Source organism: Plectrocnemia conspersa, unplaced genomic scaffold, assembly GCF_051122295.1.
Source record: "Plectrocnemia conspersa isolate PC_06_02 unplaced genomic scaffold, ASM5112229v1 ptg000009l, whole genome shotgun sequence".
In the NCBI taxonomy this organism is placed as follows: Eukaryota; Metazoa; Arthropoda; class Insecta; order Trichoptera; family Polycentropodidae; genus Plectrocnemia; species Plectrocnemia conspersa.
The window spans coordinates 13,392,834-13,420,189 of record NW_028277173.1 but is presented as its reverse complement, the minus strand read 5'-3'; the positions used below and the strand labels follow the sequence as shown (position 1 = coordinate 13,420,189).

Below are 27,356 nucleotides of genomic sequence, written 5' to 3'. Positions count from 1 at the left end.
AGGTTAAAAGAGTTTTTATCTATATACATACATATTATATCTGCGGACAGACGGTGGTCTATGAACCATCATTCGAGTAGTACTATTTTAAGTTACAATCGTTAATTTTATATGTATAATAAAATTGACCAGGTCGTGAAACAAGTTGACGGTGTTTGGGCCAAAAGTAATTTTGTCGCGATTATGAATAACTAGACAATTGTCAAATTTGGAGGTTATGTGGCGACGGGGGATAATTCGTATTTCGCCAGTCGTGAGAAAAGGCGCGTATGATCGTTTTACCGTCGAGGACTGCGCTCCAGAGGAAGTAAAAAGGAAATTTCCCGAATGGCGCAAACCATGGAAGGAAGAAACTAAAGGCATAATCAAAATGCTGCAGAGCGTCAGGACCGGACACAAGCCGAACGAAGAGCTATTGGAAGTCATGGCCGGCTCAGACAAACCCATAAGGAGACTGATTGACTTATGGAAGAGTTTGGAATTACGTCGACTCGGCCGCAGTTTGGAGTATAGAGAAGATCGCGTCCAGGCGTTAGGGATCGACTTGGCGGTTGGATTCTTTGTTATATATCGAGGGGGAAGAGTCAGGTAATATATATAATACGGAATTCATTATAAAATTAAAGATACTAATAAGTAGACTTACCATATTTATGAAACTCTAAGCCAGAACAGCAAAAAAAGGCCGTTTCGGAAATATTTACATTTTAAGATGCAGGATGCTAATGAAAGCTAAAAAATTATCGTTACCGAAAATTTTCTTAACGTACATTTGCTGTTCAAACCCAAACCTACACGAAGTAACTAAACCCAACTAGGCCTAATGAAAGTTCTAAAGCTAATAATAGTTTTAGAACTTTCATTAGGTCAAGTCAAAAATACAAATTAAACCAACTCAACTCTCAGGGAAAAATAAGGGGAAGAAGTACGTCGCATCTCGCGTATTGCTCCATAGTTTGTCTGCACTTCGATATTACAATGTTTTACAAAAATGATAGCTATCCTTGCCGATATTATTACGGACTTCTGATATGAGAGTATTGATCGAAGTGTATTCAAACAGAATTTCAGTCAATAGGAGGGGGCAAAAATAATTATTGCTTCTCAGAAGTCAAAAATCCACATCAAAAGTAATAAAGGCCTTTCCAAACAGAGAGCGAAGCGAAGGCGTGGCGAAAGCGAACCGAATCGTGAGCAATGCGAAGACGTCACACTAGACGCGTGGACATAGCGAAGCGAAGGCGTGACGATATTTTATTTTTGACTGTTTTATTATTAAAAAGTAAGAAAAAGGGCAAAGAATTTGGGTACACGACATAAATAAAACCCGGGAAGACTATGGAGAGTATCATAGGCTCCATAATTTAATCTTATGAAGACCGATTTTACACTTATTTTCGTGTGTCTAACGAATAGTTTGTAAACAATCACAACCAGCACGCTTCGCGTTCGCTTTCTGTGTGACGAGACTCGAAGGACTCGGTGTATTACAAAATAAAAACGCTTCGCCACGTCTTTGCTTCGCTCCCTGTTTGGAAAGGCCTTAAAATCGCGTCGGCGCTGTTGCAGGGGGAACGCTCGGTACCGAGTGTTCTTACTGAAATAATTCGGTTTCGATATGCTTCATTCTATTCTCACTTATTGTAAGTCATAATATTGTTATAAAAAGTGTTAATATAAACACTACATAACCAAGTGTTTCTACTGCGATGGCACAATTTTATTGCTTTTAATGTGAATTCTAAACAGGGACGTCATTTAGGGGAGGGGGGGTATTTGTCTTCCTCCTTGAATTTGGCCAGAAAATGCACGTCATTTAATGAAATACTATGAACCTTAATGAAATTTAAATATTAAAAAAACGACCACCGACTTGCCAACTTTTGCCCCCCCCCCTCCCCTTGGAAAAAGCTTAAATGGCGCCCATGGGAAGTACATTTAGAATTTATACAAATAATATCAATGAATAAAATAAAAATTTGGAAACAAAAACTTGAACTAAATGTGTAATCTCTAATCCGTAATATTATTTTCTTCTATAGTCTATTCAGTTGCCCTGAATATCTGTTTCTATACAAGTTGTATCTTGCAGCTCTCTTTAACATAAATATAATAAACATTTCCTATTGTTCCATATAAAAATATAAAGAAATACTATTTTTCTAAATCGACCATATGTTGCTGTTAATAATATTGTGTTTAAATTATTATTACCTAATCGTATTTTTTTTCTTTTGCAGCTACCATAATAGACCTGGATGGGTAAAAATAACAGATAAAAAGCAGCGTAAGAACCCACCTCTTCCCAACATCTACACTGAAGGCTACATAGTGGAAAAAATAGACTGCGAGAACTTCCTCAATGGCACGTTTCATTACGAAGGCTTAGAGAATTTCAAAAACCTAGAACACATCCGATGGCTGTCCTTCAGAGGTAACTCTCTATTCGACGATTGGTGTATCGACAAAGTGGTCTCGATGCTGCATAGACCTCTAGAATATTTAGATCTCGGAGGGTGTTCCATCACTCACAGGGGCCTCATCGCTTTGTATAAAATGGAAAACTTAAAAACACTAGTATTAGACAAAGACCAAGTAACCCAAGATGTCGAAACGGTCTGTTCGATGCTCGAATTGAACAATAAAAACTTTTTACTCAAGGTTCAAGATAAAAGTCAAACCTAAAAATGATGTATAAACGTAGTTATCAATAAATAAAACAATTATTAAATGTTAAACATTGGTTTTATTTAACAGATTAGACATTCTCCAATACAACTTTTTTATTAATTTGAACTTAAAATCTATGGCCTGATACATGGCTTTGTCAACAACCATCGTTTAATTTTATTTATATCTTTTAAGTATCCGTATTGGTCCATTCAGTGGATGTAATACACAGGTATTATGGATGTTATTTTTTTTCCATTTTATATTTAAACAAATATTATTTAGCTATATTTATATGTGCTCTTTCTTAAAAAACTAAGGTTTATTTACACGATTGACTAACCAACATTGATGAAAATGTTAATATATAACGTATTTAATTTAACAGTAATGCCCATACAAAATGTGCGACTTTTAAAAAATTGAAAATGTCTCGCTCACGATACGTTAAAACAATTGAAACATAAAATTGTAGTAATAAAAAAAAAAGGTATGAGCATACTCCGCATCGAGTTCGATCATCAATAGTATAAAAAGAATTGACACTATCAGTCTGCTTTCGACTGCATGAAGTAAACGAAAGATGTTCTTAATTATTTATTCGTAAAGCAACTTCTATACTTTATCAATATATCATATACGAGATCAACCACTATAAAAAAATACAATTTCGATATACATATTCATATCCAAATATTTCTATTCATAAAGGTTTAAAATTATAGATCTCATTTTTTTATGTTATGAATATAACATTGCTCGAAGAACTATACACTAAAATTATAAAAATAACACAAAGACCAAAATATCAATGGTGTAATAAAAGTTATCAAATAATATTTTTTTAAATATACAAATCATTTGTATACATATATAATATTAGTATATAACAGGAAAATAGAAAAGCACCTCGAAATTCATGAAACATCTCGACTAATATAATCAGTTATATTCAGTCAATATGAAACAAATATAAAATAAAAATAACAACAAATTACAATGCAACATGCGCGAGAAAAAAAACGTAAATAACCCTCGAATCAAAAATATAATAAAACTTAACACATATACTTGTAAATACTGAATTATATATTATTCGGATATAATATTAGCTCATGAACCTAATATCCGTTTCCTGATTGATTGTTATGACTAGACTGCCAACGTTTGTCGACACGATTTGAACATATTGCACTGTTGGTTTACGCATATAACAAAATAAAATGCAAGTTGAATTACATCGAAACAAGTGCTCGAGAAACTTTTGTTCGCAGCCAGTTAGAAGAGTAATATTACGCGATATACGAATATGACAATAAAGAATTTGGACGATCCGCGCAGGTGATTTTTACAAAATCTATGACATTATTAAATCTATGGCATACAGTTTTTAACGTATTTTTTAAACATATAAGTTCATCCAAAACTTTTATTGTCATATAGTAGCATGAGGAATTACCCAAAAGTTCAAGGAAATTTAATAGTGCGTGAACCAGCTGTAGTTTAGCTTTCCGCTGTAAGAAGGGGAGAGCAGCATCCGTTGCGAATAAGTGTGCCAAAAGTCAGCGAACTGAGGAGTCACATACTATAGTTGCGTGTTTTTTATGTAGCTGAAACAGCAGATTTTATGGAGCAAAGAGGGCATCAAATCTTGCTATTATAACATTAAAAAAAACACCATTTAGCTAAAGAAGACTATGGTAATAACACTGTGGTACAGTTGTTAACAAAAGCTCAAGAAGCGATCCTTATCATAGGACTCTTACATCGTAACATTCAGAGAAGAGGAAGAACTGCTTTCCTCACGCCCTAAGTTCCTAAAACACGTCAGTCATTCATCATCACTTTCATTCGCCTAAACTTGCTCACTGCTACTTTTTCCTGTTGATAGGGGCATCATTTTAACACGATTGAAGAGATTCAGAAAAAAAAATAAAAGCGTTGCTCAACAGTTATACTAACCGATGACTAGAAATGCATAGATATTCAAGAGACATGGGAAATTAAAAGTAAATATTTTTTAATGATCAAATTTCCCCAACTCTTGGGTAGTATCTCATATATTATACGAGGGTAAATAAAAAAGTGGAGGAAATTTAGGTTTGCTCTTACTCTGAATATATATAGAACTAGTAGAATATGAGTTATTCTGCAATCCAAAAACATTAATTTCATTAAGTAATAATCTCATGTGCTTAAAATAAATATCCTGTATTATTTATTTACCCTCCTATTTATAAATTCATATAATAAAAATATACATCGGAGGCTATGACTATTTTGTATTGGAATGAAATAAAGTCGGATAAAAGTATTTAAAAATTTATATAAAACCGTTTCATACTGTGGCAGCTCCGATTTTAAAACACAGACACGCATACTCGAGAAATAAGAACATTGACTATTTCATATGTAACATTAGAACTTCATCTAAATCTCCGCGTAAATGTAATACTATGGTGCTGTTTTTTTATGTATGCATGTGTCGCAAATATAACATCTCATCTATTTATTTCATAGAGACTAATCACAAATTAAACTTATTTCATTATATTAACATAACATTCATATATGTACTAATATAATATATATTTTTCTCTGACACAAATCATATATTTATGTAATATATATTTTTCTCGTCGTATTTACAAATAATGTGGAATTTTTTCACTAATTACCTCTAAGTACATAATGTTCGATACAAAATAAAATCTAATTTTCTCTATTATTTTTTTATTCATTTCACATTACCGGGAAGACACTAATGAAATCGAAAATATCCGATGTAATAAACAAATTGCAATCATACAAATTTGCATATTACAACCGTATCTAAAAGACTTTATTTTTTTCTCTACACAAGACAGAGTTAAACTATAAGAATCGTTAACAATTATCTTAAAATTGGTATATGTACACAAAATAAACGATGAAACAACACACATACGCACATTGCGTAAACATCTAATTATACAAATTCAGAATATGTTTTAATTCGCTTCATTTAAATAAACATTCAAATCACATATAGAGTTCTTGATCACTGTTTATAATCATTTAAAAAAATCATAACCTATAGACCGATCATTAGAGTATGAATATAATAACATATAAGTTGTATAATAATGTCTTTTAACATCCAAGTGCGACAAACCTTTTCATAATCCGGCATATTATTTACATTTACGCTACTAATCAATATGACACATTTGTATTATTATGATAGTTGGTATCATTTATAACAAACGGCAATGCTAGAGTTATACATAAGAAGCGAAGGTAACATAAAAATAAAATACTACATAGATGTTGGAGCGTGTTACAGAAAAAAGGAAACGGTAACAAAATTTATAACTGTTGAATGTAAACAATATGAAAATAAATTAAGTGCTTTGCTAACTTGCCGAAGTTGACGTTGGATGTTGTAAGGTATTACTAGTACTGACGGTGGGAGAGTTAATTCCTACACATTTAATAAAAAGCATAAATTTAGAACTTTATTTTAAAACTCAAACTTAACACGGTACAAAATTATCAATTAGTTTTTACCTGTAGTCGGACCACCATGTTCGGAGTGCGGGGTCGTGTTTGTTTGAGCCATTAATTTTTGTCTGACTTCGCGAATCTTCAGCTGCAAGGACGACTTGTTCGGAAACACGTCCCTGTGATTTACCTACGCATAAAACATCATTAAAAAACTGTCGTCCGACACTAGTGTGAACAATCTTCTTTACTTGAAATTGATTGGTAGCTGGCGTAGACGGAAACTTTCCATGCTCTTTGAACAACTGGAGCACCAGCTGCCGTCGCAGTTCAAGCGTCCGTCGGTGACCAGCTTCTCCGCGTCCTCCAGTTCCCGATGGAGTCCTAGGCGAAAGACCTCCAGATACATCGTCGCATTCACCTGAATAAAAAATATTATGATATTTCAAATTGCTAAAAATACACCCCAATTCAGATTAAAAAGGATACTTATTTTGCCACCCAATAAAGAGGGCGATTCTTTTAAGTCTACAAAGTGGGATTATAAATTAAACCAAATTCGTTGAAAAATCGTTTTATAAAATTACATAACTACACTTGCAAGTTTCATCATTTTTAATATCCCAACAGCTATAAAACCAACTCAAATTATCAGAAACTAGTAAATATGCTTAGATTCAAGCCGTTAAACAGTTATTTATATATACTTTTCAAGACAATAATTATAAAAGTTTATTTTATGTGTTTTGAAAAAGGATTTTTCATAGAAACTCTAGCGAAACAGGAATGAGTATACCTCTAAATTTGTCGATGTTGAAATCGGGTCCGAAGAATGTACTTCCAACTAATTTATTAGTGGCTGATTTAGGGGTAGAATGAGGAGTGTGACCCGTCGTATGAGGCGTCAATAGCGGCGTACTAGACATACTGCACGAGTCGCCCATTTGACTTAGTGTCGGCGTATTATCGTCTTCGTTAATTAAAACTGAAAAATTGGTTTATCAAGTAAAATAATTACACAATAAAAAAACATGTATAAAATATTTCAAACCATTGTGTCTGTTGTGTTTTTTCCTTGAATACACTTGAGGACTGCTGGGAACGGCTATGCTGCTAGGACTGCAAGCGTCCGGCTTGAACTGTGGCAACGTGCTGAATTTCTGTTCGAAATTTACCTGTTCCAATACTCTGAAAATATTAAAATTAATGTAAAAATGAATTTATAATATATAAATTAAATAATAAATAAATTAATACTTGTCTCGTCCGTCCTCGCTGGTTTTCTTAAATAAGCTCTTTTTAGTCGATGGACTAATCAAAGAGTTTGAATCAGACATTTTGGGCGATAGCAGATTAACAGAAACATTTGCTCTTTGAACAGTAGGAGATTTTAAGTTATTGTCCAAAGTATTGCTTTGGGTATTGTATGGCACAGAATTATTGTTATTGCTGCAGAGTGAAGTTGTGCTTGATGCGGATGCGGCAGTCTCTCCTCCAGTTGTCACTGCTAATAAACAAAAATAATTAATTGATATCTTAAATGAAAAAATAAAAAGCATATGAAGACCCCACAGCAAGTATATTATACCTATAATTAATAAGCATTACAGATATCAACTGTAGTTTTCTAAGAGAATGGATATTTACTGTGTAATTTTATTTATGATTTATATGTCCCTTAAAATTATAGGTTCCCGCCGTTGCATTATTATTTTTTAAAACAAAAATAAAGTTACACCTCATCGAGGATTGAACTTATTTCTCACAGTTGAAATAACTATTATTACGACTTTGTTGTCAGTTTTTAATTTGTTCTCGCTGAGTGGTTTTCATACGTGTTAATATTTAATTACCCATACTCAATCGCCTTTGTAGCGGTGCTTTACCAAGCTGGGCTGGAGTGGGAGCCAGAGGAAACGGCTGGAGAGGAGCTATTTGGTTATAATTTGGATCTTCAATCTTGATCTGGTGAATGGTGGGGGGTGCCGAAAGAGGTAAACGCGAAGCCGGCGAAATGGGCACCAGTTCTTGTTTGACGATCTTGTTGCGAGGAGATGGTAAGGGTTTGTGCAAATATCCAAACGTCGGACCAGCTTGCACCAGTGATACCGAATTATCTTCACTTCTGAAACAGATTAAGAGAAAATACGTAAACAAATCTGACAATATATATATATATATATATATATATATATATATATATATATATATATATATATATATATATATATATATATATATATATATATATATTTTAACATGCAACAGTCAATTATATACCCTATTGATTTATTAGACGCATTAGCCTGAGACACAATAACAGATTGGCTTGTTGAAACGGATGTTTTAATGTTTGAGGAATCTATGAACAAGGAAGTAGTGAAATTAAAGTAATTTTAAACAATATTTGATTTTAAACATTTAGAAACCTGTTGAAACTGGTAAATAAACACCATGCAGTTGCACATATTGAAAGGGTTGCGATACGTTTTGCACTTCAGATGCAGACGGTCTCGTTTCATTGGTTTTAGATTGAGGAGTTTTTATGATGTATTGATCTAAAAATGCTACAGCCACAGGACCTGTTAAAATAATTACAATAGTTTAAATGTTTTAACGTAGATTAAGTCAGATTAAAATTCTCACCAGAATTAGCACCAGCAGTGGCACGCACAGGTTTCATAAGAGTAACCATCGGACTTTTTAGCACCGAGCCCGTCAACGCCTGACTATTTGGCGCAGTGTTCATTCCGAGCTTTATGTGAGTCGCATGCGTGTTCTTGCCAGAGTTTATCGTCGTCGACCATTGTCGGCTATCAGTCGCTGTCACAATATTCATGAAGTTTGGAAGCGTAGTTTTTGGTATTTGAGCTTGTGACGAAGAGGGCGATAGAGCGATCGATTGCTGAGTTTGTGGCATTGATTTAAAAGCGCCACCGGTGGGTTGGAATGCTGACACGCCAGACGGACTCGACACTGTCAAACCGCTACCCAGTACGTTATCCGATGAAGTCAATCTGATAAAAAAAAGTGTTTTGAAAATATGATAGGTAATTTATTGTATGGTAAATTTACTAGATATTGTTCTTAGAAAGTATTTGTTATATTTTAACCTTTTTGTGACATTGACATATTGTGAGTTTATATAGACAAACACTAATTAATTTAATTTTAGTTTTACTGATATTGTGGAAAATTTTTTTTATTATATGATTCTGACAAATTTTAGCGAGACTATTTTTTTTATATCTAGTGGTATAATTTTAATTTAAAATGAGTAACAATTTGACACATTATCATTGACAAAAAAATATCTGAAATGCCTTTACAAGAACAGGAAATGAATTTTTTGTATTGACTATACTTTGCCAACTGATATTATTTTATTTTATAATACATGTGAGATATTCACTATGAGCTAAAGTAGCCCATTATTAAAGAATCTTCAATACCTAATAAGTACAACCTAGTTCGATATTAATTAATCATTACTATATTCATCAATGAGATCAGGAAAATCTAGGAAACCAAATCTGTGACGATTGACTGGAATTATAATTATTTAATAATCACTAATTCCGATCTCCCAGAAAAAGACTAATGACCATATAGGATTCAAATCCAGGTCAATAATCAGCGACTTACACCACTTGTCTATCGTGCAAGTTAAATAATAAAATAAGCAACTTATAGTCAATGCAATTAAATGATTTTTTCATTACAAATATAATTAAATATTTTGCATACCTAGCCTTAATTGGTTTTGGCCGTTTTCTTTGATCACCCGCTGCTGAAATCATGTAATTTGATTGCACATTTCCAGAGACTGATTCTTTGTTTAGCAACACCGGATTGTGATCATCTAGCTTATTTTGATCGCTATTTTGTACTGCTACATTGACTGATTCTGAATTTTGACTTTCTGAATCTGAATATGTGACTTTCTCGGCACACTTTAGGTCAATTTCGTTAGCTGGATGCTGAGTATCTTCACAAATTACCTAGAATAAATGTATACATAAATAATTTATTACAATTTAATGTTGTTCGTCACATAAGTTTTATCTATTTTCATATAATGATTAGAATATTTTATTCACATGTTTAATAATTAATTAATATTTAAATAATACAATATTGAAGAGTTTTCGAGCATGGTTTAAAATTTATTATATTTAAAGATTGATCCTTTAAAAAAATATATTAAAACTTGGCTCCGGGCACAACACCGGCTTTCCAAAATAATATCGATACAGGAAGCAAGGATAAAATTTCTATAAGAGATATTATATATTATCATAAATCAAACCATTTGTTCATCGTCACTAAGAGGATCTTGCGTAGGATGAGGCGATGAAAGATCACCGCTGATATTATATGATGAAATTGTGAGCGGAATATTGTCACCCCCGGACGTTGTTGAAGCACTGCCGCTAGTATCGAGAGGTGTTCTTGGACTCTTAACATCGTCAAAGCAAAACAATGAAATAAAAATTACAAAATTATATATTAAATAGTAATAATTACTTGAGCCGTAGAAGAGGGTTCTCTTCCACTGGACGATTTCCGGCGATCCCTATTACACCATTTCCACTCTGGATGTGCAGCAAAATGAGCTTGTTTCACTTCACTAGCTAATTCATGATACTGTTGCTTTTCATCGTGTCCGAGTGCGTACCACCATTCGCCTAATATCTTACTGACAGTCCTATTATCTTGATTGGGATGACTACGATGAACAAGCGATCGATGACGCTTTGAAAAGATCATGAAAGCATTCATAGGTCGCCTGATTCGAGGATCCTTCTAATGAAAAATTTTGTTTTATATTATGTACTCATATATTTACATATAATATAAACATAATTATAATATACCTTCCCAGTTACATCTGGATTAGGTTGTTGTGAGTTTGTGAGAGCTGAAAGTGATTGACTACGCCTCTTGTTGGCTGCATTCATGGCCGTAGTACTATTAGAATTGACGTCTGTGTTTGTTTGCGATTCTGATACGGCCGTCGGCGTAATCAATGGGCTTTGTGGTAAATTATCACATTCAAATACGTCGTCGTCATCTGATAATTATTAAGTAAGATGATTATATAAGAACTTTATATGAATATGCAAATGATTGTCATTTTATTTACCAGCAATGTCTTCTTCGATTTTGATGCAGGGTGGAGGAGAAGAAGAAACAGACGTAGCCGAGGGAGGGAGAGAAAGCTGAGATGGCAACGGAGATACTGAGGTGTTTCCTTCTTTCAATATCGGTACTAAGCTTTGCCACGGAAAGACTGTTCTATTCGAATTGCTCACTATAAAATATGATACATTACAATACGTTCAAATAAATACATTACCCTTGTTAAGTATATCTCAATACCAATTATAGTCGAATGGGGCGTAGTTGGAGTGTGAGTATTATGTGGGGCAGGCGGAGGAAGCACTGGAAGAAGTTGATTCGGATGGACGATCACTGCACTTCCGATCATATTATTTAAGTTGTTATTCTGAAAAAATATTAATTATAACAATATTTTTCCCACAAAAATATTATTGCATTTATTATATTTTAAAAATTCATAATTATAACGTACAGCACAAAATTCAGCTTTAAACATGTTCAAAATGTATTACATATTATAAGCAATTGAACAAATGTAATTAAAGTTATTTTGTTAAATAAGATTTGTCGAAGAGAAATAATTTTGCAGAATCAGGGCTTCGAACCGGAACTGAACCAAAAAAAAGAGCTTTCTCTGTTTTAATGTTTATTCTACGAGACAATAGAAATAGTTTAAATGAAAATACATTGAAAGATATTTTAAAAATTAAAGGTAACTACGAATTTGTTCGTTTAATAAATTATATTATTATCATATATTATATATACTTCTAGTTCAAATTATTATACCTTTGTTTAATTATTGATTATTATTATCTATATTATATTATTGTTTCAATTCATGTAGTATGCTTATTACAGAAGAAGGAATAAAATGTTCTTAATTATGGTAGAAAATAAATTTTGAATACAAATAAAAACATTATTATTAGACTTAGAGCTGAACTGAAAACTGAAAAAAAGCATTATTTTTTCCAGAACGAAAACCAGAATCGAACCGATATACATATAAAGGTGTCCCAAAATTAATTTAACCTGGAAATGTCTGATGCAGTAATTGAATTGTTTCATGGGCTGTATGGCATGTGGCACCGTCTTGTTGAAACCGCATATTGGCCACATCAATATCATCCAATTTCGGCAGAAAGAACCGTGTTATCATGTCGCGATATCGAGCACCAGTAACAGTTACTGCTTGACCAGCCTCATTTTCAAAAAAGTGTGGTCTAATGATGCCTCCAGCCCAAAATCCGCATCAAACAATAACACGTTGTGGATGCATTACTTTTTCAACGAACAAATGTGGGTTCTCCGAACACCAAACACGCCAATTTTGGCGATTAACGAAGCCTTCAAGGTGAAAATGTTCTTCATCGCTTAGGATGATTTTGCTCAAAAAATCAGCATCCACTTGCTGGTGTTCAATAATCCATTCAACGAACTCTCTTCGCTGTGCATGGTCATTAGGCTTCAGTTGTGTTAATTGAATTTTGTAAGCACGGAGACACAGATCTTTTGTGAGTATACGCTGTAAAGAGCTTCTTGAAATCTGCAATTCTTGTCCACGACGCCGAATTGATGTTCCGGAATTTTCACCAACACTCTCACGCACTGCTTCGATATTGACATTTGAACGGGTTGTTTTTGGATGACCAGTGTGATTAGCGTCTCCAACTGATCTAGTCTCTGAATTTTTCAATTAATCTCTTCGCAGTTGACGAACTTAAAACACTATTCCGACCATATTTTGTATTAAATTTTCGAATTGCGGCCGCCAAACCTTCATTATTTTTCAGATATTGTTCTATAATGAAAACACGTTGCTGTATCGTGTAACGCTCCATTTCTACTAACCCTAAACTCGCAGCTGTCAATTTTTTTTTCAGGGTTGTTTTCATTTACTGCACAAATGACGTTAAATTCAAATCTTACGTTAATATTAAAACACCCTTTATATATTTTTAATTGAACCGGAACAAAAAACCGAAATAAAAAATAACAGTTTGAAACCCTGTTCACAATATTTAAAAAGTGATTCTTTACACATCTGAAAAATTAGCATGTAATATTTTACATCTAGATCGAGTTATTATATATTTGTAGCAAAAAAGTACAAATTTTTGTAGTGTAATATGGAGATGAATCAACGGAGTAACAATTTTATATACCTGTTCGGCCTTCTCGTTGCTGGATTTTTGAGGAAGAGACGATTCACAAGTAGTTCTTAGTAAAGCATTTGTTTTCTCCTGGAACTATTTAAAAACTTATATTCATCACTATACACAATTATCATATATTGTGGATTAATTTTTAAGTTAATTGATTAAATTTGAGAGTAAGAATATATACAATGTAAGTAAAAGGGAAACCTTTACCTGTACTGTTTCTAAAGGTTCACTCTTGATAATGACAAACTTCTTCTCATGCTGAGAAGTTTGCGGGATAACATACAAAGTAGGTTGAGTGCAAGATATCGAATCCACCGACTGTGTGGTGGATAGTGATATTTGTTGCGTTTGTAAAGCTGTCGGTTTTAATATCCGCATTTCAGTCGAGGAGTGAATTTCAATATTGTTAGCAATCCTTTGAAAGTCAATGTTGTTATTTCCCGTACTGTGGGGATTTTTAATCTTATGAACGGGACTAGCGTTCTGTTTCCTGTAATCCTCGGAAATTTTATTCTGAAAACTCATCTGCCTGTCGGAGTTCTGGATATTGTTTTTCATGTTAGAGTCGATGGTCTTCTCGTGTAGCACTCCCATGTTATTCGCACGAGGGTATTCACCGCACAAATTGCTCCGCAGTATATAATTGTCGTTTCGTTGGTTAGTGGTTAGGTCGTTGACATTATTTGAGGTTAATACGACTTCGTTGGAAACGTTATCCATGTCAGCGTTGTTCCGCTGCATGTTGTGAAAGTTGTGCTTGTTGATGGCCGCCTCGTTTATAGTGAAAATCTGGTTGCCGATGTGTTTCAGCGGCGAGTTGAAGTTGTTATTTTCATTATTGTTTTCAGATCTAATGCTTATTAAATTAGTAATATCGCCGTTTCTAATATTAGTATTAATCAATTCTGCATGTTGGAATCTAGAAGGATGAAACTCTTGAACCCCATTTCTCAGATCCATGCCAGAATTTTCAGTCTCACAGTTGTGGTTCGTCGAATCATTTAATTGCTCTTGCGAACACCTAACGTACTCGATGCTCTTTCTCGATTGATCGTCACTTTTATCAGCGTTTGAAGATAAACTTAAAGCTTGTTGCAACAGAAGAGGAGTTTGCGGATGATGGTTAGTCGGTGCCGAATGAATGGAATTAACAGGTCCGGAAGGAAATGTTACTGTTACACGAGGCTGATGTGATAATGCTAAAGGACGATTTTCAACCTGTAATAGAAGAAAGAAAAAATGTAATAATAATATCAAATCTAAGCTAAAAGAGAAAATGACTTTATCATACCTGATATTGATTAGTTGAATGTGGATGTGGCGGTGCTGGTGATATTCTTATAACGCTGGTTGCTACACTTCCAATATTACTTGACGGCGACGATGTTACAACCTGACAGGGTCTAACAAGTTCAGGCCTAAAATGATAAAAAAAAAACATGTATAACAAATAACATAATCTTTATATATCTAAATCTTTGTGGCAAAATTAGATAAAATGTATTGCAGTGTAATCAATCATAAAATTACCTAATTAGTTGCTGGTGATTGAAAGATGGCCACCGTGTTTTGTGGTGGTGTTGAAGCGGAGGCGGTGGGCTACTGATAGGCATGAAGAGATTTTGTCGAGGATCGATCGCCGTGGGACTGTTACCACCAGTGCTACCTCTAACAGTGCTTTGCCCCCCGCGAGTCATTCCTGCTCCGATGCCACTCTCAGGTGGCGAAAACCCTGGTGTACCTGAACGAGAACTTCCCAAAGATACTAGCATATTGGCAGCTTCAGTCTCATCGGGATCGAATCTTCCTGCGACTCGATTATAATGCGGAGATGTAGTTTCAGAGTCACGCGACGTATCCTCTCCATCGAGAGGACCGCCGGAAGACGAAAGTGACTTACTACTACTTCTAAAAGTAATAAATAACATGTATTTTTTTAATAATTTCAATATATTGGGTAACGGCGTACCTATGATGTGGAGTATGAGTAGCACTAGTGCTGTTGGTCAACGGTGTGTTGGTAGATCTGGGCGCTCCTCTTAGAGACAGGTGTCTCGAACAATATCCCCTTCGTTGACTTTCTTTAGAGCATCCCTCTTTCGAGCATAGCCTTCGCCATTGTTTACCATTGAATTTTTTTCTAATACCCGAAGGCGTCGAAACCACATCCCCTTTTTTGTATTTGTGCGGTGTCGCAGCTTGAGATCTAGGGGTGGCTGGTTGCGACCTTGGCGTAATACTTCTTTGTTCTAATAAACTAGAGGTGCTACCGCGACTTTGAAGGCTGCTTCTTTTACTACTACCGCCTTCTGCTAAAAATAAAACCGGTTATATATTTGACAACGGAGCATCGACGATACTTTTTTTATAAATCCTCGCAATATACCTGCTTCCGAAGGAAATAAAATATCTTCCCTTCTTAAATCATCGTCGCTTTCGCCAAAGTCGTCGTAATGCCTTCGTCGCAATTCATCAACGGATCCATTCGACAACGACGCTAAATTTACTCCAATGTTCGTATAAAAATTCTCAGATGACTATAAACAAAAACATTGTTAATTCTTTTAAATATAAAATTATAAAAACAAGATTTAGATAATGTACTTGAATGGTCGGGACTACGTGATGGAGCTGAAGAGGTTGTTGAATATTACTATTATGCATGACATTTTGAGCTATGGCACTAGACGAATTGATGTTTAAATTTGAATGTGTCAGCTGCGAAGGAGGTGCTAAGTCTTCCAGCTCGTCGGACCACGGGGGTGATAGTAATCTTATATCGGCACGCTTCACTATCACATCTTCATCTGATAATTCAGCATTTCCAATTACCTAACAAAGGAAATCACATCAAGAATAGATACATAAAAATTGAACGAGTACAAAGATAATCCTGTTGCTCTTATTTGAATTTGCATAGAATCATAGACTCTTACGTCATATTCAAGTCTCGCTTCCAAATTAAGCAGTAATATATTTAGCATACTGCTTTTAAGACAAACAAGAAAGACAGGTCATCTACAACGTATAGGCTCACCTTGACTTTAAAGCGTATAGGCGAATTTAGAACTTCGTAAACGATCCCTTCTACGAATATATTGTGAACACTATTATCTTTGTCCGTAATCCTAATGACGCAGCGAGACCCGGACACGACCAGTCCGACGGAAGGGCTCGCATCGCTTATCACATCGCATTTTCCAACGCCGAACACATCATTGAAAGTCACACAGTTAGAACCTGGCCCGTCCAACTCTACGGTGACGTGGCCACGATTTGCCTGCTTGATGACTCCCGGCAAGTACAGACCCTTCTGCTTGGCGAGCACCCTATGGTCCCTCCACTCTGACAGATCTACGCAAGGATAGCTTGCGGCAGGTGGCTGCGATGATACCGGCGATGCGCGGCGCGGAGAAGGATTCCTGACTTGGCAGAACTGACCGCCCAGATATTCAGGGGCAGCAGCCGCCGGCGCTAATCCGTTGTTGTTGGAACAGCTTCTCTCCATCTCTTCAAATTCAGATGGATCGAATTTTCTCTTCTTTGGCAACTTTCTGACGGGGGTCTGCGTCATTTGAGCACCAGAGGGCGGTTGTTGAGTATCGGCGGTCGAAGCCGCCGGATTTCTCTGGTACCCAGATGATGGCACACTTGGATTGGCCATCTTGCCGTACGTCTGAGAAGACGGGTCGGCGGAGTTGAGCGCCGACGGCGGCAAGCTCACTGCGCCGACGCTGCTGATGACAGATGCAGGTATCTATTATTAAAAAGAAGAGTTTCAGTTTATTTATTTTATAAGCTTAAAGTTTATGACAAATATTATTATTTTTTTATTAACCTTTGGTCATATTCGATTGCTAAAAAATGGCTAACTAAGCATTACAACAATTAACAAAGAAAGTTTGCTAAGCATTACAACAATTAACAAAGAATCGTGGATTTTTAACCAGTGGCTATAATTATAATAGAAATAAACAGCAGAATAAAACATACTGTTTCTAAATATTGCACAGAAAGTGCAAAACTGTAATTGCCATGTACTAAATAATGTAAAAAAGTACATGGTAAGAATAAGATAAGGCTTATTTTAAATTAGACACAATGAAAAATCGCACGCTTAAATTTTGGTGTCTATTTCTTACGAAGAAGACAAGCTAACCTGATCATCGACGTCTGTGTAGTGGCAGGTAGGCGCCAGACGCTGGAGCGTGTCCTGGTTATAGAATCGGTGATGCATCACACGGCTATGTAGTCATGCCGCTTGTTATCTTAAAGAAAAAGCACAATCTTTACAAATTTGTTTCAAAATGTACATTTATCGTCTTATCAATCTAACTGAGAGAAGTTCTGACAAGGTTTTAATTTCCAGAAAAGAAAATAAAAAAAAATTATTGAATATCTGCGCGACGAAACTTCAAATAAATGAGATAAAAATAGATATGAGGCTGCTGCTCCTTCCAAATAATACAGACACTTTCTTTACGAATTGGTCAAAACGTGTTTTAAATTTTTAAATTATGTCCAACCTGTTGACATGCTTACAGAAGAAAAAAATATTACTTAGACATTGACAAAGGATTTCCTTTTTAGAGAATCTGATGAATTGATTGGTTTTATTTTGGTAACATTTTTAGGACTTTCAAATAACTACTGATTTTTTTGATGAAAAATACTGATAACAAAGAATGGCATGTTTGAAATTTTCTTTCCTATTGGATGGCACTGCAATCGAGACGTTCACAAAGCTTTCAAGCATGATGCATGATGAAAGCTTGTATTTACGAGTAGTTTTAAGTGTGATGAAATGTAAATTAACCATAAACCACAATCGGATTGCCCTTCTACGAACACAACTAACTAAAATATTGAAAAATCAAAGAGGAACGAAAATGCTTGAAAAATATAAGAGCAGCGATTGTTTCATGCACCAAATTATGATAGTATTGTATTGCTATGGTTTGATCTTTAGGAAGGTAATCCACCATCAATATTCAATTTGTGTCCCAAAACACAGAAGCTACATTGGCAATGTATGCAAAGACGTTAATTTATTGGGATCTGTTTTGACAGTTGCTTTGGTTCTACTGATTTGATTGTGAATCCATAAAAAGATCAGAATCAGCTTTATAGCAGAGCAGCAAATTTGATGACATTTGACTAAGATGTTTCCAATCAACCCGCCTCACAGAAATTTTTGCCCATCATATAAGATGTCCACCAAGGACGACTCGAAGGGGGGGGGGGTATTTGCCCCCCCCCCCATTCGATTCTCAGTTATTTTATGTCGTAATATTGTAAAAAAATCATAATATAAACACCAGATAACCGAGCGTTTCCACTTATTGGCACAAATTAACGTAAAACTTTCCAGATGCTAATCAGAAAAAATAAAGTTTTTTTTATACATTCACATGTACATATAATTATCCGGAGATTCCATAAAGACTGAACTGTGGAAAGTGTAAATCACCCTCGGTCATCAGTGGACATTCACAGGAGAATATATTAGGTAAATTGAAAAGACATGACACTGTCAAAATGTATGGTTTCGAAATTGGTTGCAGTCATGTAAACACGTGAATATTATTTTTAAGCCGTGTTTATAATGATACTGTTTCAATTAAAAAATAACTATTTTGTTCACCAGGAGAATCAAATACCAAGGCTAAAGATCGAAGAAACTCATTTGCGATATTTTATTCGCCCAAGGAGTAAAATCAAAAGATGCTACCCAGACCATTTACTATATTTTTAAAAATATAACTTTAAAAATGCCAAGAATGGCTTAAAAAATTGTCTCCAAAACTAACGACAATGCTCCAAATTCGCGGATGGAGTCAACTATCAGGAATATCCGCAGTCGAATATTCAAGGTTATTTGGATTCAGTGCGAACAACAAATAACTATCTATACATCACTATTATTTAGGCATGATACCGATCTTTTTTGAAGTTTGTTATTAAAAATGAAGTGTCTTTTACAGCAATTTAAAGAGAAAAAAACAGTGGCTTTCTCCAAACAAGTATCTGTTTCGACCCCTTGACCAAGAATGACCTTACAGGTTCGTCTTTGTGATTGGTGAGATATTTTTGGAGTAATTAGTAATGACATATTAAGACTTGGCTAGATTACAAAATATTGTGCCTTATTATCAAGATTAAAATCGGCCAATTTAAGGTAAATAACCAGATGTTTTTTGCAACACAATATTGCATGACCACATGCAGCAAATATCAGACAGATTTTTTCTCAATCACAAATCTGAATCCTGTAAAAATGCTTAGTAAACGATGAAAATTATAATTACAATAAAAAAAATAACTTATGTTAAATTGAAAGATTTAAAAATGGGGAATTTAAAACATAAACAAAGTGATACAGGTCTAAAATGCATGAAAATGCTGTCATACTAAGATTTAGATTCACATGCAACAAAGATTATGGAATTGAAATTGCAAGATTTATAAGATCTACCATATTGAATTTGTTTATTATCTTTTAAATAGTCAAGTTACTACAAAAAGCAGTATTGTTAGTAGATTTTCTAGTCTCATTCAAAAGAAAGCATATTGAAAATCAATGACTCTAGTTTGTACAAATTTTACACAGAAATGTTTGATCTTCAATTCAATCAATGCACCAAGGAATATTTCATCAATGAAACAACAGTAACGAACTAATCTTCTTAAAACCGTTGTTAACGAATACAAAGACTTCATACAATATAATTATAATGGATGCAATACTTTGAGTATCTGAATCCAAGTCTAAAGTATAGTTGGTGACACAAGTTCGAACTTAGAGGTAAATTATTCATAATAAGTGATTTAGTTGATTCAGACTAAGCTCAGGCAAGCGAAATATTTTAAATATGCGAATTGATGCCAGATTTGAAAATACTGATAAAGAAAACATCAAGGAGCAGTTAAAACGGGAGATTTCAGGCCGAAATAACGTAGGGACCGCAGTAAATACAATGCTGGTATGTACAGAGTGAATCAGTTCAAGTTTCCTATGTTGGTAGCACTGTAAATCAAACAGCTGTCAACAATCACGCGTGCTCAGTGGCAAATGTTAATTTGCAACAGCATATTTACGAAATGGGTCGCTTAACCACCGCTCAAAGTGTTAAAATTATTCAATTATTCTACAGAAATAATAATTCTGTTCGAACTGTGTATCAAAATTTACGGAAAGATTATGGTCAATTTCATTGTTCTACTGAGTGAATAATTCGCAATGTAATGAAACAATTTTAAGAGACTAGAAATGTTGAAGACAGGGTAAGGTCTGTGCATCATTAAGTTCGTTCAGTTAAGAATATTACTGCTGTAAGTGAAAGTGTGGCCGAAAACCCAAAATTGTTGATTCCTCAGTGTTCACAGCTTTTAGGCATTTCTCATGGCTCCATTTTGCATCAGGGCTTACACCTACACCCGTATAAAGTTCAGATAACTCAAGAACGGACAGCGAAGATTTTACACAGTTTGTATTAGATCAGCAGAAAGTTGATGCTGATTTTACAAAGAAAATCTTCTCCGATGAGACACATTACATGCCAAAAAAAGTGACAGTTTAGTCTGCAACTTTTTTGAAAATTATGAAGATCGGACTGTAACAGTCAATAGCGAGCGCTATAAGCACATGGCAACCGATTATTTTTGGCAAAGATATTGATGTGGAAGACATGTGGTACCAACAAGACGGCGCAACTTGATTCACATCGGGTGCAACGTTGGATGTTTTGTGTGTAAAGTTCCAACTGGCCGCCAAGATCATACGATCGGATTTTTTTGTGGGGTTACGCTAAGAGCTGTATCTACGCAAACAAACCCGAAACGTTGGAGCAGTTAAAAATGTTTGATTGATAAAAAAATCCTACGATATCCTTTTTTAAGAAAAAAAAAAGTTCAGAAACTGAAGTTAGATCCTACTTTAGTTTATAATTAATAACACAGATTTACAGACTTTATTTTAAGTCTGGTCTTTCGTCACTTACTTGTAGGTGTTGATCGTGTTTACTCCCGTTGAACGTATTGGGTTCACACCTGTCAAGTTACAACGGAAGACAATAAAAAATATGAGTGATGCAAATATGATAAAATAGCGCTAAAGAAAATTCGTATTGATACTAGAAAATCGAAAACAAACAAAATTAACAGATTTTCCTAATAAATAATTCATTGTAAACATATAAAATAATAATAAGTATAACTAAATAAAAGTAATAATAAAGATTATTTATGCCTCCTGAGAGTCCACAATTATCCCTAAAAACAGATTTTCTGTGATGGGATATGTTGGGAGTAATTCTTTCATGAATTATTAAGACCCAGCAAGATTATTACAACAGAGGCGTATTCTGGTGGTAAATGGAGATATCTCAAGGTCGAAAGCGGGCTATAATTTATCGGATGTAATGATATTTTTGTTGATTTGAACTCGACAGTACCTGTAGGTTCTCTTGGTGAAAACATCATGACATAAAAATAATTTTAACTTCACTTAAAAAACGTAGCATAGATAAATCGATAAAATATCAGGGAGCCGGAATTACAATTTTTACAAAATCCACCATATTGCATCGGTCACCTTTTCCCTTGAACATTACAGGAAAGGAAGTAAAAAAAATACATAATATCTGAAGAAAAGTCCTTGACACAATGTTACTGCCACAATTGAGGAAATTATACTAAGAGGGTTAGTGAATCTGAATCGAAGTGAAGTGTTAGAAAATGATAACTAATAATGAACAATTTTATTATAAGAATGCGATACAAACGCATACAGACATCGAGAATGTTTCGAAAGACATTTAAAGAAAGTTCACGATTTGTTTATAAGCAAAATCCCACGATTTGTTTATAAGCAAAATCCCCTTATCAGTCTAAAAATAAATAAAATTTCTGCGCAACCCGTCGATCGGAGTCGAAACGAGGAATCAGGGACGAGAAGAGCTACGCGTCGTGTCGGGATATCGCGTTTGACAGTTGGGTCGCCAGGCGAACGCGAAGGGCGCTGCGTTGCCAGAGCGCAAGACGTCACATCGCAAAAACAAACGCGACGCAAACGGCGGCGGCCGGAGCGACTGGACCGGGAGGGGGGCACGGGGTGGGGGGGGCTCGAGGGCGAAGGCGAGGGGCGCAGGCGCGTCGGGGGCGCGACGCACAAAGGCGCGACGGGGCGGAGCGACGGAGTGCGGCGACGAGCTCACCGAAGGGTCGCAGCCCTCGCGGCAGCTGTCGCCCGGTCGGCCATTGCGGCTGACGACGAGCGCCACAAAGCAGCGAGGAGACGACACGGGCGGCGGGGCGCGGGGCGCGGGCGACACGCAAAGCGCGTTCCGTCTCGCTCGTTCGGCTGGCGCCGACAGAGACGGCGACTGCGCGGTCGGCAGCGCGTGCGAACACGCCCTCCCCGCGCGACTCTTGCCCTCCCCCCTCCGCTTCGTCACTCGAGGCGAATACTACAATACGTACGGCGTATTCATGTTGTATTTACTCGGCCGAATAGTCCGCGCCGTTCGGACGCGGCGCCGGCTCGTCGATGTGCGCTTTCTTTTAGCTCTTTTTTCGAACGCGCGCGCCGATTGTACGCGTGCGTGCGAGCTAGAAGCGACAGGCAAACAAAGGATTTGCATATAGAAGCCAACAAGTGCTTTCGACATTTCGTAGCGGGCTACGATCCAGACGAGGCTCCCTTAAAAATAAAACTGACACAGCAGTGAAGAACCTCGATTATCTCATCCGTAATACTCGCATACCTTATGTTGTCGCAAAGCCGTACGCTTCATTCCAAATACAAGAAAACTTACTAATATTTAGTTAATAAATATATTCTCAACTTTGAGCTACTTTTTTTCATTCTCAAACAAGAGAGCGGATTAGACTTCAACGAACTGTGCTAGGGTATTGGTCAATTTTTCGAAAAAAAAATCAGGAATATCCGATTAAAACTACGACAAGTATTGTAGTCACAAAAATCGTTATTTGTATAATATATGAGTTAAAGTTATATCGAACATTTTCATTTTTATTCATTTTTCTCTAGAATGTTTTTAGTAAAACTACGATTTTTTAATTTTATGAATGGTAGCTATTTTTAAATATAAGGTCACATGTGACTAAAAAATAAAATAGTTATTTATTTTATTTTTATTATTATGTTGTTTCATAGCAAATGGCCGATTTTACTCATTCTAAAACGGACGGCGATTGTAACAAGTCTCGTAATAAATAACCTTTTTAGGTAGTTTTAGATTTAGATAGTCTTTAGGACCTTCCTATTGCAGAAGGACCCATGATGCGGCTTTTTTTACGTTATTCGTTATTTATGTTAGTTTATGAGAACACGATAACTGCCGAAGCTATATATAGATCTTGTAAATATCTTACCTATTTTTTATTTATTTCATGAAGAATGTTGTGTTTTTTTTTTTGTTTGCACTCAAATTAATATTCTTATATTTTTGCGTTCTTCTGCATTTTGATGTCAACAAAAAAGATTCACGTATCCTTTTTCTACGAACGCAAACTAAAACACAATACGGCGCAGGCCACGAGAAATATTAATTTTGTATTTATCGAGGGTACTGTTAGTCAAAAAAGTGTTTGTTGGTTTAAAAAAATTTGTACTTGTAAATTAGCCCGATGGAAGAACTCCATCTGTCGTTGAAACTAGCCCACAAACAACATATATAAAATACATTAATATAGTATTGTAATTCTAAATAATTTCAATATAAGCAGTTTCACATTTTAATTCTTTATAATTACAAGTAAATTAATTTCATATACATTATGCAAAGTAATTAGACTACACATAAGGCAAAACAAATCATTTGTAATTTCCAATATCATAGTAATACATTTTAGAAGTATCTATTATATAGCGACTGAGGAATCTTTACATAATTGAATTTTAATAAATTTATTCCTCGGTAAAAATATTGCTAACTTTAAAAAGAGGCTCAGCATAAAAAGTTTTCGAATCACTGCTAACAATCAACATATGTTAAAATTTGAAACGTCTATTATTTGATTACAACCCATGTTCTTACCCGTTGTGGTGAGGATAGCAGTGCTCGAAAACGCTCCCCTTATACATGCCACCAAGCATCTCAACGAGCTTAGCCGACACAAAAATATTATTGGCGATAGTCACGAAGATCAGAAACGAATAAGTGTGTATCACTATATTTGTTTATTTATTGCACAAAATATTTCGTGCGTATTTATGAAAAAAATATCTGTATTCAAGTGCGTGATTATATGTATGTAGTATATGATTATATGATTGAATATAATATGTATGTATATATAATATAAATATTTTGATATAATATGATGACACATGATGGTCAGATTTCTAATTAATAAATAAATTCACATTAACATTTTATTCAAAATAATTTTTAATTTGTCGGTTGGTGCGTTCGCACTAAAAGAGTCTGCAATGATAAAATCAATCCTGAATTTACATATACATAGACGAATTAAACTTAAGCTTAGGGCTGCAAGCAAACTGGAAACAAAGTGTTACCATAATAGTTTATATTTGCTATTTTTCATGAGTTAAGGAAAAATTGTAGAAATTAAAAAATATATAATTATTAATCATATATAAGATCAACAAATATGCTGCGAGTGCAAATGCACCATTACACTTTCTTAGGAAAGTAGCAATTTTAATAAAAAAACATCGAAAATTTTCGCAAACATTAAACTCAAGCTTTTGGAGCTTTCTTCGTCAAAAAACAAATCACTTCTTAGAAGTCAAAAGTCCACATCAAAAAAATTAAATCGTGCTATCGCTGCAGTAGTGGGAACATTCATTTAGATAATTTTAGATTATATTAAAGTTTTGAATGACCATGCGATAAAATTATTATAAATAAATTATGTAGATTTTATGGCCGCATTAGACGTTTAAGCTATTTTTTTATCGAAAATAAAATATCTAGAAATGTTTTTCTGCACAACTAAAAACAAAATTTGTTGGCAATCCAACCTAAACCTTGCACTGTGACTTACACTTGCAAAATACAATTTAAATGTTGGAAAGTAAAAATTAAAACGTAAGCATTTTCTTGTCAGCGATAGAAAAACTTTCAATGGCTATAATATATAGTATTTTAACATAATCCAAGGCGATTCATAATTGGAATTTAGCATTCTATCTCGTTCATTGTTTTAGCAGGTATACTTGTTGGAAAGTTAAATTTATCATAGATTTAATTTATGAAAAGTGTAAGAAATAATAATAATAATAATGAGAAAAATATCACACTCCATTTGTTGATTACTGAAGAGTCGCTACAAAAATTCGACTCCGACTCTACACTTTTTTGTAAATACAATGCTGGTATGTACATAGTGAATCAGTTCGAGTTTCCTGTGTTGGAGCACTGTAAATCAGAAAACTGTCAATAATCACACGTGTTCCCAGTATCAAATGTAAGTTTGCAACACATTTACGAAATAGATTGTTTAACCACCGCACAACGTGTTAAAATTGTTCAATTGTTCTATAGAAATAACAATTCTGTACGAACTGTGTATCGAAATTTACAAGAAGATTATGGTAAATTTCATCGTCCTACTGAGCGAACAATTCGCAACATAGTGAAAACATTTGTAGAGACTGGACAGGTTCGCAGCTTTTGGGCTTTTATAAAAGCTCCCTTTACCGCATTTTGCATCTGGACTTGCTGAACCCAAATAATTTACTCAGATTGGGTGTTAGAGCAATAGGAAGTTGATGCTGAATTTTTAAAGAAAATCTTCTTCTCTGGGTATTTTAGTAAGTAAAATTGCCACATGAGGCGAAAAAAATCCTCATGTGATTCTATTACATGCCCAAAATGTGACTGTTAGGTGCGCATTGTGGTCAGGCGGCGTCATTGGGTTTTACTTTTTTGAAAACGATATAGGTCGGACACTATCAGTCAATGATGAACGCTATATGCGCATGGCAACCGATTATTTTTGGCACGAAATCTAAGATATTGATGTGGAAGACATGTGGTTCCAACAAGATGGTGCACCTAGCCACACATCAGATGCAACGTTGGAAATTTTGTGTGAAAAGCTCTAACAGGCCGCCAAGATCATGCGATTTAACGCTGTTGGATTTTTTTGTAGGCTTACGCATATATAAGCCGATAAGTTCGAAACATTGGAGCACATAAAAACCAGCATCCGCCAAGTTATAGCCGAGATACCGCCTGAAATGTACGAAAATGTCATCGATCGGCTGCTGAAAAAAGTCCAGAGGCGGCCATTTCATTGATATTATTCTTCATAAATAATGTAATACATTAAATTTTCGATTAATAAAAAAACTCCGAAGATATCCTTAAATTTGTATGTTTTTACTAAAAAGTTCGGAAACTGAAGTTGGATCACCTTTTAGTAAGATTTAAAATTACTCTCTTAGGTAGATTATATTAATTATTGCATTTTATTTTGCACTGATTACAGCATTATGGTATAGGAAGTTGGGATGGGGTGGGGGAAGCAGTGAAGACACTATTTTATAGTTCAGCTTAAAAACAGCTGTTGAACAGATGATTATGGATGTATAGATAATCTAATCACACGACGCATAAGCGCGAGTCATTGAGTTTTTATGTACAAATTGATATTTTTCTGTAAATAAAACATCAACTGCTTTCTTTAGATCAACTGAAAATAACGTTTTTTTAGTAAACAAAATGTAGCAATATTTTGTAGCTGCGAAAAAATCAAAAAATAATTATAGTTGTTTTTCAGTTTTGCAGAATACGTAGCTTGAGATTCTAATAAACAGCAGATATGACCAAATTCATATTCTCGAAGTCACTAAATTTTCATCATTAAGACACGTTATTTCGCAGAATCCCGGGGTTCCGCGGAATACGATTAAAAACA

General features: G+C 34.8%; 2 protein-coding genes across 15 annotated transcripts; one reads left to right on the top strand and one right to left on the bottom strand.

Moving 5' to 3' along the window:
• On the top strand, positions 1–2,738 carry LOC148231961 (distal membrane arm assembly component 2). Its single transcript, XM_088193724.1, has 2 exons — positions 1–588; positions 2,241–2,738. The coding sequence occupies exons 1-2, from the start codon at positions 218–220 to the stop codon at positions 2,683–2,685; spliced, it is 816 nt and encodes a 271-aa protein (XP_088049850.1). The 5' UTR covers positions 1–217; the 3' UTR covers positions 2,686–2,738.
• On the bottom strand, positions 2,727–22,731 carry cic (Putative transcription factor capicua). 14 transcript variants are annotated; one of them, XM_088193707.1, is made up of 26 exons: positions 22,661–22,731; positions 17,605–17,713; positions 16,483–17,202; positions 16,050–16,277; positions 15,832–15,982; positions 15,415–15,757; positions 14,976–15,353; positions 14,737–14,863; positions 13,653–14,663; positions 13,446–13,529; positions 11,536–11,662; positions 11,300–11,467; positions 11,031–11,227; positions 10,681–10,959; positions 10,463–10,612; positions 9,901–10,154; positions 8,800–9,170; positions 8,583–8,735; positions 8,434–8,515; positions 8,007–8,278; positions 7,411–7,660; positions 7,205–7,341; positions 6,950–7,138; positions 6,405–6,574; positions 6,220–6,343; positions 2,727–6,133 (listed from the first exon to the last, which is right to left on the bottom strand). In XM_088193707.1, exons 2-26 carry the CDS (start codon positions 17,680–17,682, stop codon positions 6,066–6,068), a joined length of 6,111 nt encoding a protein of 2,036 aa, XP_088049833.1. In that variant the 5' UTR covers positions 17,683–17,713; positions 22,661–22,731; the 3' UTR covers positions 2,727–6,065. The 14 variants fall into 14 exon arrangements, with proteins under 14 accessions (XP_088049833.1, XP_088049842.1, XP_088049837.1 ...); XM_088193716.1 differs by having other exon boundaries at positions 6,950–7,123; XM_088193711.1 differs by having other exon boundaries at positions 7,411–7,657.
• Positions 22,732–27,356: the final 4,625 nt, after the last annotated feature.

Coding starts and splice junctions, on each gene's coding strand:
- LOC148231961 (XM_088193724.1), top strand. CDS start 218: ATGTGGCGACGGGGGATAATTCGTATTTCGCCAGTCGTGAGAAAAGGC. Junction 589..2,240: donor TATCGAGGGGGAAGAGTCAG/GTAATATATATA, acceptor TTTCTTTTGCAG/CTACCATAATAGACCTGGAT.
- cic (XM_088193707.1), bottom strand. CDS start 17,682: ATGCATCACCGATTCTATAACCAGGACACGCTCCAGCGTCTGGCGCCT. Junction 10,613..10,680: donor AACCCTCTTCTACGGCTCAA/GTAATTATTACT, acceptor GACGATGTTAAG/AGTCCAAGAACACCTCTCGA. Junction 6,344..6,404: donor CAGCTACCAATCAATTTCAA/GTAAAGAAGATT, acceptor TTTTATGCGTAG/GTAAATCACAGGGACGTGTT.